Source organism: Corylus avellana, chromosome ca7 (genome assembly GCF_901000735.1).
Source record: "Corylus avellana chromosome ca7, CavTom2PMs-1.0".
NCBI lineage: Eukaryota > Viridiplantae > Streptophyta > Magnoliopsida > Fagales > Betulaceae > Corylus > Corylus avellana.
In genome coordinates, this window is record NC_081547.1 from 1088090 (window position 1) to 1102400 (window position 14311).

At 34.9% G+C, this 14311-nt stretch overlaps 3 protein-coding genes across 3 annotated transcripts; all 3 read right to left on the minus strand.

The window, feature by feature from the left end:
- Nucleotides 1-658: 658 nt before the first annotated feature.
- Nucleotides 659-4831, minus strand: LOC132187406 (uncharacterized). Its single transcript, XM_059601707.1, has 3 exons — nucleotides 4433-4831; nucleotides 4124-4339; nucleotides 659-1136 (listed from the first exon to the last, which is right to left on the minus strand). The coding sequence occupies exons 1-3, from the start codon at nucleotides 4661-4663 to the stop codon at nucleotides 1056-1058; spliced, it is 528 nt and encodes a 175-aa protein (XP_059457690.1). The 5' UTR covers nucleotides 4664-4831; the 3' UTR covers nucleotides 659-1055.
- Nucleotides 4832-6474: 1643 nt separating this feature from the next.
- Nucleotides 6475-9063, minus strand: LOC132186467 (uncharacterized). Its single transcript, XM_059600447.1, has 3 exons — nucleotides 8776-9063; nucleotides 7861-8205; nucleotides 6475-6978 (listed from the first exon to the last, which is right to left on the minus strand). Exons 1-3 carry the CDS (start codon nucleotides 9061-9063, stop codon nucleotides 6475-6477), a joined length of 1137 nt encoding a protein of 378 aa, XP_059456430.1.
- A 2187-nt stretch (nucleotides 9064-11250) lies between these two features.
- On the minus strand, nucleotides 11251-13506 carry LOC132186468 (probable polyol transporter 6). The gene is made up of 3 exons (XM_059600448.1): nucleotides 13404-13506; nucleotides 12689-13216; nucleotides 11251-12116 (listed from the first exon to the last, which is right to left on the minus strand). Exons 1-3 carry the CDS (start codon nucleotides 13504-13506, stop codon nucleotides 11251-11253), a joined length of 1497 nt encoding a protein of 498 aa, XP_059456431.1.
- Between the last annotated feature and the right edge of the window lie 805 nt (nucleotides 13507-14311).

Here is a 14311-nt window from a genome sequence, read left to right on the forward strand (position 1 = left end):
TTAATAAATTAAATTAAATTAAAAGAATTTCTTAAACTCAATTTTGAGCAAAACTTTGTTAATCATAAATTACAATAAGAATGATGCTTACTTTGTTTACTTCTTTGTTTTGTATTTATCTATTACTTTTTGTGCATACGTCTTTATCTTTTCAAATCAAAAGTAAGCCCCACGAACCTCACCTAATTCTCCCTCTTTTCACCTGTGGCTCTACGATTGGCCAATTACAAGCTAATTCTACGGTCCCCGGTGTCCTAAATTCTGAACCATTCCTCATTTTCTTCAGTCAAATGAGTAATGACTAGATCAGGTCAATTGAATTGGCGGGTTCGTACGGGAACTCAACAAGCCTATTTAGATCAGGTGCTGTAGGGCTTATGTAATAACATGCCCAAAGCCCACCTATTCACAATCATATTGTACGGAATCCCCCGTCCACGAAAAGGGCAGCCAGGTGTGTTTTTTTTGTGCTTTACATTGCAGAAGATGCATCAAGAGATATACAAGTCCTACGCTCTAACGCAGCTTCCTTTGATTTTTGAATCAATGCTGTGAAACACTAGAGAAGCCGTGAAAAAAGATAGAAGATTGTGCAGTTGCAGCAAGCACTACTTTCCCTGATTTAGCTGGAACTCATACAAGAGAAGAGAAATGAACCTCAGATAGTGGAAAATATTCTACACAAAGTCAAGAGATGAATGAATGCTAATATATGCTTATCCATGCTAGTAAGGAACTTCTGTTCAGCACAAAAATTCAGAAATTCTTTCTTTTGAAATTAAATAAATAAATCTCATAAAAAAATTTTGTTTGCTAGATTGATCTACTCGATAGTCAATAGGTTGTTCCAGTTCACTCCTCGCCTGGAAAGATTGTGACGGCAAAATTTGGAAGAATAATAACCTAATTAAATACATTGTTTGTCATTGTTATGAAACCAAGTAAGATCCGAGTATGATTTGGCCCACACTACCTTTCACAAACTTTGGGCAGCACATGAGCACCTGTGAGGGTACTGAAGATTTGAATCCTCAAATCCTAAACATCCTTCACCATCATCGATGACCACCTGTCCAGGTCACTACTTCCCTGCCTGTTTCTGCGTGCTTCAAACTCTTACTCAATTCTCGTGCAGTCTGCCAATATAGAAAAGGAAAAACACAGGACCAGAACACTTTTGTTAATATATCTACACAAATCTGGCTCCGGTACCTAAAGCACAGTCTCAAATAATTGGGAAACAAACAAGGATGTGAATTTTTTTATCATTTGCAATCTAATTTTCCAGGTAAAAACCATTTAAAGTGTATGAGTTTCACATAGACAGCAATTCTGAAGTTATACAATGTGAATTCGATACCCTCTCAATGATGCCCTTCCAATGCTAATCCTTACAATCAGGCAGATAGATATGGCACATAACTCTCATAATTTTGAAAGAATACAAGAAATAATCAAAAACCATAATATGACTCTAACACAGATTTAAATGGCCATTGAATTCATCCTAACCAAATTTGCACAATATAAATGGTATTTATCAAGATCAGAAATTGATATCAGAGGGTAAATCTGGAGACAATCATTGGAGCAAATCTGCCATCACCCTGCAGACACTAGCACCCAAAATGTACCGAAATCAAGTTTTTCATAAAATCCAACATGCATAGTGGTCCAGAAGGCTAATCCAAAGTTTTCCATTGCACTGATAAAAAAAAAATCATAGTGGTTAAGAGACAAGAGGATCACAAAGAGTTTAACAAAGCTGAGAATTTTCCTTTGTCTATCATACAGTGCTTACAACTTGAGAATTTCATTGACAGCATAACTATTTTGTCAATAAATTTCTAGTACTTATCCCCAAGAATAACTCATCCGTAAATTTTTTGTAATACGAAATGAAAAAGTAGTCAGCTAAAACAATTGCCCGTCTGCCACTTCCCCCTATCTGTGTAGCCCCAGATAGGACTGTACAGTTTTACAATGTGCTCATCACTTTCTTACATTCTGAACTATGAAAATCCATGGTTCATTGTCCCTCTGGCAGATTGGACTTGCCAAAATAGGCAGATAACTCAGCCCACCCAATGTCCTTGGCTTATAGCTTTTCCTTTAATTTATTAGGAGTACCAAGTCCTGTTAGGTCCAGTAATAACTCCATGCTCTGTGAGACTGTGATCAAACCAAAAAGAGTTGTAGACATAGAAGAGAAGATGGTCCAAACACCCTGGAAGTAGATTTTCACACCTTATTCTTCAAAGTAACTAGAGGGGGAAGAGGAAGATAAACCATAGAACTTTTCCGAAATGGAGATTGTAAAACCTAATGCTGATTTTAGGACTTTGTAACAGGATCTTAATTAGCCTGGCGAACATGTTATGGATCCATAGGAGACTAATAAATTTAGGGTCTTCTGGCCTAGCCCCTCTATGATGTTTAAAATGGACCATCGTAGATAACAGATAAACGGGTGCTTCTCGATGTGCTAACATTTCAAACTTCTTGATCATACAAGATAGTCATGACTACTTGAATCCGCCAGTATGATGAACAGCATTAATGTCATTAGGCATTTGGATAACACAGATTGGCTGGCTAGCCATCATCTCCAGCATCCACTTAGACTATAGTGTTTAAAATTATTGTCCTCAAGATTGCTTTTCGATTGCATGGCAGCAAGGAATTGTTCCACTTTTACATGGTAAAATTCTTAAATCTATTTGACTTGAGAGTTTGTTTTCTTTCTTTGGTGTTTTGCTTGTATACATCTCTTTCTTTTCCGCATTAATGAATTATTACCTTATAAAAAAAATAAAAATAAATAAAAGATAACTTAGATGATAGTGTCCTACATTAAAAGTGGCTTAACCATTCAAGTTATCAAATACAAAAAGGCTGTCAAATTTATAGAGCTTGTGTTGCCCACATAACCTAAAAACACCACCGCTGCCCAACAACAGGGAACAAATCATAAAGAATTTACAGCTAAGATGATTGTTATGTCACTGTACTTGTCAAAAAAAAAATGATTGTTATGTCACTGCGTAAATTTTCAATTGGGAAAAGCTGGTTCTCAGCAACAGATGAAGGCTCATGAAACATTTTCAGATCGGAAAAAAAGTACATATTAGTCTTGGAAGGAAAATAGTACAATTTAGATACGATGTAGATGGATATTCCAAAGTAAATATAGAAATGATGGAGACTAATTGGAAAAAAGAAAGAGAAAACAGGGGGAAAACATCTTCAAGCATTCAAGTTAAGTGAAAACACATAAATCACCAAAGTTTAGTGAAAATGATAAATCTTGCAATTAATAAAATAATACAATCAATCACAACGAGAATAAAAGGCTATTCTAGCCCAATAACAAGATCAAAAGAAGTTCATAACACTGAGATTAAACTGATTAGGCAAAATAGTATCAAAATAATCTCAGAATAAATGCATAAACATCAAATCCAAAACTAGTCAGAATTTGAATCATGTGGCAAAGGCTACCCCATTCCCAACATCAACCAAGGTAAGGGTTATTAGAAAAGCTTTTTTTAAATGTTTGACCGTAGTCTAGACTCTATAGCAGGTCACGATTCTAACTTAAAAACAACGGAAACAACAATACATCTGAACTTCCACACCGGATCGAACAAGTTTTGTAACACCCCCGGCCCACTAGGGCTGGCCTGCACAATCTAAGTCCATCACCCTGGGCTAACCTATGGAATAAACTAGGGCTAAGGTAGGGAATGTTACAAGTTTAATTCCTAGTCCATAATTACCACCCTTCTCTTTCATTCCAAAACTACATTTTGCCACAAAAGGAATGAAAAGCATTATCCTCTACCTCTTAGTATATGGGGTCGCTGAACAAGCACTTGGACTGTTAAATGAAAACAAAAACTAACAATGCAATTCATTCGACTTCCAAATTATAAAAACTCTCATATTGGGAATGAGGGAAACAATGCTAGTTGTGGATTATAGAAATATAGCACCAACCATAAAAATCAATCTCAATCCCCAATGTCGAATAATAATTCAGCTGAAATCCCTAAATTAAGCGCTCAAGCAAGTGACAATCCACAACGCTAAGACGAAGAAGAATGAGAGAAGAATTACGAACCGTTGATTGGACGGGAGGAGGATCGAGATCAATGGAGCGTACGGACATCTTAGCAATCTCAGTAACGGCAGCCTCTCTGACGCCAGGGGCGTCGCTGGTCAAATCCTCGTAGGCAGCCTCGAAGGCCTCCTCCCAGAACCTCGGTAATCTGATCCGACGGCTGTTGGTGTACACGTTCCACATGTGCCTCACCACCTTCTCCCTCTCCTCCATTTCCTGTACCCCAAATCAAATCGATCAAATCCCCCTCAAAGATCCAACCCCAAACACACACGCAAAAAAAACAAACAAACAAACACAAATGCTTACGAGGACGTCGAGATCATCGTGGATGGGGCTATCGAAGTCGTCGGAGAGGCGGTTGAGGTTACCGGCGGACCAACGGAGCGTGACGGTGCCGGTGAACATGGACCACAATGCTAGCAACAAAATGGCCGCCAATGCCCAGAACTTGTACCGGCATTTACCAAATAGACTCGAATCCGAGCTTTCTTTCTTGGAGTTAGCCGTCGTAGTTGGAAGGACATCGTCATCCTTCATTTCGATCAGGTAAACAGCGTTGGAAGTTTTGGGGTTGGATTTCAATAATTTGATTCGGTTAAACACAATTTTCTAAATTCAGTGTTGGTCTGAGGTGGACTCTCAGATTTGAAAGGGAAAAAGCGTCCGATGCGAGAGAACTTTTTGCCGTTTCGGGGAATAGGTGAGAAGCCACTCACTCAATTCTATGTATTATGTATATTATTATGCGGGCCACCGCATTATATTATTATTGATTGCCTTGACTTTAGTTTTTTTTTTTTTAATGCAGTACAAGGGAAGAAGGAAAAATACACTAAAAACAAAGGCCCATACAGTTAGTTTGACGTATGTAAGGATTGAGTTGGCCCAACTGAATGGGCTCAAGGATTGAGTTGGCCCAACTGAATCTCAAGAAAAGGCCGTCAGTAAGCAACTATTTGAAGGGATAGTCGAATGGCATAAATTTTATACAAATTAGTTTATAAGAGCATTTTTTATGGAAGAGTCAAACGTTACTTTTATTTAAAATAATTATTTAAATGTTTAAAAAATCTCCTATATTAGATTAGCAAAAAAAATGTAAAATAGATATTTGATTGGAATAGCTAAAAAAAAAAGCTAAATGTAGCAGCACTTTTTAAGAAAGCCATTTTATTTTTTATTGTTTCTCACTTGTTTTCTTTTTTTTCCAAATATTTTCCTACTTTTTCTCTACATGTTTTTTTTTTTCTCAAAACTTTTTCCATTTTTCCTTTTACATGTTCTCTTTTTTCCAAAACTTTTCTTACTTTTAATAATATTTAAATGATACAGATAAAAATATAGCTAATCGAATGTAGGAGACGTTTAAAAATTCATTAGCTAAACTAGATAAAATACATTTTGTAAAGCCATTTTGCATAAAAATTTAGCTCCTCCATTGGGAATGCTCTCTTACTTTATAAATTAGTTTTTATATGTCTTTTAAGTATGTACATTTTATTATAAAAAAAAAAAAATACATGTAATTAAAAAATTATATATTTCTCATATTAAGAACACGTCACTTTTAAAAATTGGTTTCTAAAAAAAAATATATATTGGCTAAAAATTATTGGCAATTTAGCTAATAGCTAAATTGCCAATAATTAATTTGCTATTCAAAAGAGAAATTCACTTAAAAAAAAATAAATAAATTGGAATGCTACTTTAAAATGAATTAAACCTCAAACCCTCTACGCAATTCTATACTTTACTTAAATATACTTTTTTATTTTTTATTCTCTCAAGCATAAAAAATTAAATAACATTTTTTGGCTATTGATATTTAAAGAGCTTTATTGACAAAATTTTAAAGAAAAATCAAATTCAAAGAATCCTCTAAGACTAAATTTACTATCTAGACATGTTTCTATTTGTTTGTAGCGAACCGTTCAAATTGTATGAACAATGTGTACGTACAAAGCATACATTATAATATTTTGGGAATAATAAATATGATGCTTAAGAGTAAACCAATGAGAAACTCATATTCCCAAAAATATTATCACATTCCTAATTATTTTCAAATGTGGTAATAATCACATTCCTAAAAATCCAAATTTCCAAACATTACATTCTTAGAAATGTGGATGCAATGCAAACATTAACAAACACAAAATAATTGTTTAAACAAAAAATAAAAACCACCATTTAAAAAGTATTAACAAAAAGTTAAATGACTTATTAAATCATTAATTAGTTATCCTAAAACCTTAAGCGGATAAAAAATTATTAATTTAACCATTTAATTAATATTATAAACAAAAGTATTTACACTTTTTTTTTTTTTTTTGTTCACTTAATACTCCTCAATTACCGAATACATTAATATTTTCTTTATTTTCTAGATCAGCAGGCGGCATAAAGCTTTCCATTGTCAAACCCCATATGTTGAAATCCACCTCTTCAATTTTCCACGTCTCTTCCAACTCCCTCTTGTGGTTGGCAGAATGCTCCCCATATCTGAAAACTGTGACGTGGGTCTTGCCGCTATGCGCAATATTTACACCATCGACATATTTATAATCCTCCATCACCGACTCCGTGCTCGTCTCCCAGAAAACGTCTTCGTCCCCTCTGGTTTTCATCCTGAGTAGCCTCGAGTCCTCAAATTGAATCAGGAGGCCGGAGCGTTGGCTGAAGTAGCCCCATATTGTGTGGTGGATGATATCGTAGTTTGGACCGCTTTGGGCCTCGCGAATTGCTGGGCTCGTCTCTAGCTTCAGAATGAAGCAATCCTCATCGTTTATTATCCTCTCTCCAATACACAGTGCATCTATAAATAAGTTGGCTGTGGCCCTTGGGTCCAATCCCTGCCCCAAAAAAAAAAAAAAAAACTCTAGTAATATTATTGTAATAACCGACAACGAGCGAAGAAATGGATGGATTTGAATCTTCATCAATTTATTGTCTTGATTGCCCGCAAATATGAAAGAGTTTTTATAAAGTTAGTGTCAAGCAATTGGGTGGGTGGCTTAAAATTTGCTTGGTAGGTGAGTTTTATATAAGCTTTCTCACAATTATTTTCCGAATTGCTAGCAATTCAACAACAAAATTGTTGTCAATTTCTAATTAAAGGTTTGAAATTTTCTGTTTGAATTTAATAAAATTCTTACAATTGTGAGAGACTCAATATCTCTTTTGTTGAGTTGTCTGAGTACCTGTTTGGGCATATGGACCTTAAGTGAGCCCCATCAGGGATTTTCACAATTGCAGAAAATTCTTGAGATTCCAATAATAAGAAATTATAAGGAATCCCGATTTATGGTAAAATTCCCCAACGTATTGACTTAATTTTCCCATAGATTTGCAATTGTAGCCAATTGTCAATTCTTTTTTTTTTTTTTTGGTTCCTTTAAATTTAATGGGGAAAGATTTTGGGTTTTATCTAAAAGAGAGGGATGGTTGTTCTCATTCTATACTCTAATCATCTAATGATGTCGTTTGATATGGAAGAGAAAACGACTATGTATATATATATAACAAGAGTATTGTTAATTAGGAGTTGTACAAATTTTATTACAAATTTGTTATAAACTAATGTAATTATATCACTTTAGTTACTAAATAATTAAATTTATTTTATTATTTTTCCTCTTTGAAGAGATGTATAGATATTGATCACGTATACTAAGCTAGACATGCAAGATCGTAGCTAGAAGAAGAAGGTAAATTATTTGGTAAGATAGATAAACCTGTAGAAAACGGCGCAAGGGTCTGGGTGGACCTTTTGAAATGGGTGTGAGTTGATTAGAGGAATGCCGCCATGAAACCTTTCCATTGCTTCCACAGCTTACCTTGCAGCCGGAGACGACAAGCTCTAAGCACCACAAGTCCGGATTCTTCTGCCAAAGCACAAATCCGCCAACCTCCTGGGTGCTCTTTTTCACCTCTATACTCTCGTACTTCCCTTGGTGAAAATCCGACGCTCTTATCTTCACCTGCCCGGTCACACACATGCTTCCCACTGAGTTTAATGCCGGTTGCCCTCCCGTTGCTGCTGTGTACTGTTGAACGATATATTTAGCCGTTGAAGCTTCCTGTACGTAAGAACAACAAGCAACCACGATATATATTTATATATGGGTTTTTCCTTACGGATAAGATCAGCATAAAAACAGCAACTCTCAAGACGAATTTTACTACGTTGATGTTTCATCTGATGGCTTCTTCATAAATTATTTGTGTCTAATTTATTAGCCTATACATAAAATAGTTTTCAAGTGATATAAACAAAAATAATAAAGTTTACATAGAGAAACTATATTGTAATTGAATCTCAATTTTGTTGAAATGACAAGTTCATTGTCACAGGTTTCGATTTGAAAAATTGACTTACAGGTTTTCTTTGGTTTTTTTTTTTTTTAATCAATTGACCTTAAACTTGGTTTATTAATTATCTCAAAAGATTAAGCTAATTGAATAATTTAATTAATTAGTATTTTAACAATTCCTTGAAGTATGGATTCAAATCCCTCCTAAACAAATAAGGTTTGACAAGTAGAGTATTTAATTAAAATTAAAATTACCGAATAATACTAGTGATGATCTTTTTATTATCTCAAAATTAATGCAAAATAAAGAAAGATATATATACATTAAACTCTTACAATGGAACAATCTTTGACAGGGCGGTGGATTGAGTGTCCCAGTTGGACCTGAAGGGGGATGAGTGGGGATCCGACAAGGTAAAGGAGGAAACGTAGCTCGTTAAAGCGTCCGGCAATGACCGGCGAAGACCATTTGTCGGAAGTTTGAGCTCTCATCCACGTGAGCATGTTTTGCCACCGTAATGTTACGTTAGTCCCCATGCTTGTGAACATTTCTTCTGGTATAGGGACCTCAAGAACCGTCTCGAGGCCATCTTCTCGATCGATATTCGGACAAAGTCTCCTCATGATCGAAAGAATGAGTTGGTACGTAGGAGAGGCAATAAGAAGGGGGAAGAGAAAAAGAGAGAGAGAGAGGGGGTTAGATCAATCAAAGGCTTAAAGGTACGCCTTTCTCCCTCAGGGAAAAAAGAGGGGCCACGAGGGAAAATGGGAATGAGAGGATGGGGTGGGTGTGAATTTGCCTTAAGGCTCTCCTTTCTTTTAGGTGTCGTGTGGGCAAAATCAATAGAAGAATTTGATTGGTCCACTGGGCAACTCAGCCTTTACTGTGGTTGCATTCACGTTCTGATCTGCAATTTTTTTTTTTTTTTTTTTTCTCTCTTTGCTTTGTTTTTATTTTATTTTATTTTATTTTTTCTTTGTTTATTTCAACTTAAAATATTTTCTGAAAAATCATTTTTTTATTAGCATGGAAAATTATTTTTAACTTTTCATTAAATAGTTTTCTTTTTTTAAATCGTAAACTATTTTTTGAATTTAAGCTTCTTCTTATACACATCCTCTTACATTTTATTTTTTATCACCGTTGGAAGATGTCAGCTGCCACTGGAATCCGCCAACTGCCAAGGATCGTCGCCCGCTATCACTGATTTATGAACAAAATGCTGAAAAAATGATTTTTGATGAGCCTTAATTAAAAAAAAAAAAAAAAAATCCTTTTTTTATTCTCTCTATTTTAGTTTCTCACTTTTTCAAAGCACCTATATATACTTTTTTTTTTTTTTTTTCATTTGATAGGCATCATCTATTTTTAGGCTAAAGTAAGTAGCTAGCCAGATGCAACTACTTTTACCACCCAAATTTGCATTCCATTTAGCCATATTTAGCACATGATTGGCTACTAGGCATCCAATATCATAAATTCAAATTGGTAGATGGACCCTTCGCCCATCAAGATGGATCAAGCTCAACTCTGGTTACAAGTTCTTTCAGTTTTACAAGCCCAATCAAGGGGGAATAGGTTCTCGGTTTAGATATTGTTTTGTTATTTTTTGCGATATATATATATATATATATAGTGTCGTGTTATTTAAAAACATTAAATGACATAAAAATATATATAATTAAATTTGTAAAATTTAATATGTACCTTGAAATAAAAAAGATCCTTAATTATGCGGACCGAGTCACCGTTGTTTGGTGTAAATTTAGATCTAATATTACTTTCTTTCTTTTTTAAAGTTAGATGTAATTAGAGGTAAGTTGCTAATTTCCTAGTTCTGTTTAAGATAATATTTGGAAAAAAAAAGAAAAAAAAAAACTAGTTTTTTTTTTTTTTTTGGATCAATATTATTTTCCTGTAATTACAACATTATGTGGTCATCGTTTTTTTTTTTTTTAAGAAAAAAAAAAAAGAAATTGAAAATTTGTGTAGAGATAAACGTTAAATTCTAGTAATTGAACTTATCTTTGACTAAAACTGTGCATATAGAATCAGAGATAAAGTGGGGGAAATGCAATGAAGGGGGTGATGCTGTTTTCTTTATTTTTTATTTTTGGTTCTTTTTCTGTTTGTGCGTGTCGTGGGCATGATTTATAGCTCCATCTGATTGATTAATTTTCTATATTAAGGCCCAACCCATTTGTGATTTCTTTTTATTTGCTTCTTAACAGGCTGATCTCAGGACTAAAGCCCAAAAGTGTGCCCAGAAAAGCAATCAAGTGGTCTATGAACCATTCGTGGCCGCATTCTAAATTGGCCGTCAATTCTTTCTTTCATCGGATTAAGAGCGAGAAAAACTCTTATTTATAATTTACTTATTTATTTCATTTATTTGAATAGAAAAAAGATGATACCACAGTCTAGCTAGCCGAAGAAATATTAAAATATTAATTAAACAGTTAAATTTATAATTTAAAATTTCAAAAATAATTGGTGATTTAATAGAAAGGATGATGTAGCGGACTATATATATATATACACCCAAAAGGGCATAAAAAATAAAAAATAAAAAAAATCCACCTCACCATAACGATTCGCTAGTCATCATCTTTGGAAAATGTCACAACTTTGATGAATAAAAGTATAGAGCAAGGTGTCACAAAAGAGGGTCCATGCATTTAATTGAAGGTAATTTCTGCACTAGGTTTTATAGAAAGCAATATTGGGATATCATATACATTTTAATAGGGGTCTCACAAGCCTTCTGTGAAAGGTTTGTTTATATATATAAACATATGTACATAAAACTTCTATTGGTACTGATGCCTCATGGGCTGAGATTCTATGGCAACTTCCTTCTCCTTTTTCCCAAAGAGCACCTCAATCTCTTCCAAAGTCTTCCCCTTGGTCTCTGGCAAGAAGAAATAGAAGAACACCATAGACAACATACCAAGGCCACAAAACATGAAGGCGGCTCCGCCCATTGTCATTGCTTTGTAAATTGAAATGAAACTAAACGAAACCGTTGCATTCATGAGACGATTCACAGCCACCCCAATGCCAACGCCAAGCGCCCTCACCCTGAGGGGGAATATCTCGGAGAGATACACCCACGCGATGGGCCCAATCCCCATAGAAAAGAAGGCAACAAATGTATAGACGGCAATAATGCTGACGATCAGCGCCCACATCAGCTTCTCTTTTGTGTTCTCCACCATGGTGAGGGCAAACCCTAATACTGCTAAGGCTATAACCATACCCGATGTGCCTATCATCAACAGTGGCTTCCTTCCAACTCTGTCAAGAAGAAACGTAGCCACAGATATAAACACCGTCTTCGTTATCCCTACCCCGACAGTTGCAAGCAAGAGCTTTTTCTTGCTGTGGACTCCGGCTGCCTTGAAGATTCTTGGACTGTATAACAGAATCGCCTCAATGCCCGTTGCGTGGTCGAAGAAATGAAGTCCAACTGCTGCGAATAAAATCCATCGGACGGAGGGTGTAGGCCTTAGCAACAGCTCTTTCCAAGCTCCTCCGCCCTGTTCCTCGTTGGAACGCTTTACAAAATCGCCTGTGGTGTTTTCATCGATCCCTGCTGCAGCTTTGATGTCCTTGAACCGCATCTCGGCTTCTTCTTCACTGCTGCATATCTTCAACAACATTTTCTTGGCTTCACCTGTTAGAATATAAGAGATCCATGTTTTAACATAGTTATAGCATTCTCGTCCTGAAGCTTTCTACTCTATTTTAAACTTAATTTTATCAAAAAAAGCTCTTCAAATACCAAGTTTAAAAAAGTGAAAGCTATTTAGTTTTTTAATCTTATATATTCATTTTCCTCTCATCTATCTAAAACAAAAAAATAATTAAAAAAATAAGAAAATAATAATATTTAACTAGAATATAGAAAGATACAGAGAATTTGATATTTGAATCATTTTAAAATTGACTCTTTAAATTTAAAAATATAAATTTTTCTCTTCAAATTTAACTTTTATTTAAAGATTAAGTTCAATATGGCTGCTCTTACAAAGCATAAGTCTTCAATTTAAACCTTATTTTTTTCATTTACTTTTATTTTTAATTAAATATTCCACATGTTAAGCTCTCTTATTATTATTTTTTTTATAAAAAAAAAAAAACAAAACAAAAGGGCCTTTCATTGCTGCTGGTGGGGTTTTACGCATTTTCCATAAATTATTAAATTATGTTTTTGTATGAGATTTAAGTTTTTAGAATTATAAGTACCTAAACGGCCTTTCATTGTAAGCCACCTGGGAGACTCAGGCATTTTGAGGATGCCTATAGCCAAGCCAAGCGAAGGGATTGCTGCAACACCAAGCATCATCCTCCATCCAAGTGTCAGACTCAGTTTGGCGAAGAAGAAGTTTGAGACATAGCCAAGTAAGATGCCAAAGCTAATGGCCATGTCCGGAAGGGAGGTCAGGAAACCGCGGGATTTAGGAGGAGAAATCTCCGCAGTGTAAACAGGTGCAATCATAAGTGCAAAGCCGACGCCAATCCCAGCAATGCACCTTCCGGAAAGTAGTACCGGATAGTTCGGGGAATAGCCCATCAGAACCGAGCCGACCAAGAAAACTATGGCGGCCGCAACAATTGTGTAACGACGACCGATATAATCTGAGAGTCTCCCGGCTATAAGTGAACCCACCAGGGCGCATAGGTTTAGGATTGCGGCGAGGACTGACACTTGGATGTCATTGATTTTGAGATCTTCTTCTATGAATATCATAGCACCACTCATAACACCAGTATCTGTATATCAAAGAAGGAGAAAGATTAATTAATATTTTTATCAGAATATATATAATTCAAGTTGTTGCATGTCATGATGGAAAACTTTGGTTTTGATTAAAAGACATCGATCATATATAGTTTTCGTCCGACCACTATAGACAAGCAGTCTGATGAGCACTGAATATTATGGAGAAAGAGAACTCACCATAACCAAATATTATGGAGATCATAGAGATAACTATAGTACAGGAAAGAGCATATTTGTTCATCTTTTCTTCATCACCCTTTTCCCTTGCTCCCGCAGTCATTGCAGCTGGTTAGAGAGGCAATTGAATAAAGATAGAGGGATTGGAATAATATTGAAAAGATTGGTGCCCTTTGTCGAGGTAAATAACAGGGAATATATATGATCAGGGGGAGTGGGAATTTTCAGAGGGAGGTTTGATGGACAATTTCCTAAGGCTCTCCCTCTTTATAGCTAGCTGTCAAGCGGGAAAACTATAGCTGGATTTGGTTGCCTAAATATATATATATATATATATCGATTGATCATCCATTCATCCAGTCTAGATTGAATTGCTTACGTGGATTGGGATTGATTAGGGTTCATATATAGGTTATTCTATCCAGTAAATTTCTTCAAATATTAACTAATTTTGGTTTGTAATCCAATGGATGTGATTTTACCATATTAACAGTTACTATTTTCAAATTATGAATAAATAATATTGAGTTATTAAAAATATCTACTAAATATAATTGTCCTAAAAATCTTAATCCAACTTGGAGGCTCCAAATTATGTGCGTTGACAAGGGACAAAAATTCCAACTGGTCTCCAAGTTATTGGCGACTTTTACTCTTGTTTTGGCAAGCCTGCCTATCTACATATATACTCATTTCTATTTAAACTTTGAAGATTTTAACAACTTTTGAGATAAATAATAATTTTTTTATTATTATTATTATTATTATTATTATTTCTAATGGTGATTTAACATGATTTTTATTTTTTTCTAATTGATTTAACATGATTGATAGTAAACAAGACCCACTCATGTAGTCTTCTTCGCATCGATTAATATTCTTAGAAAAAAAAAAAAACCAAGCTTTTA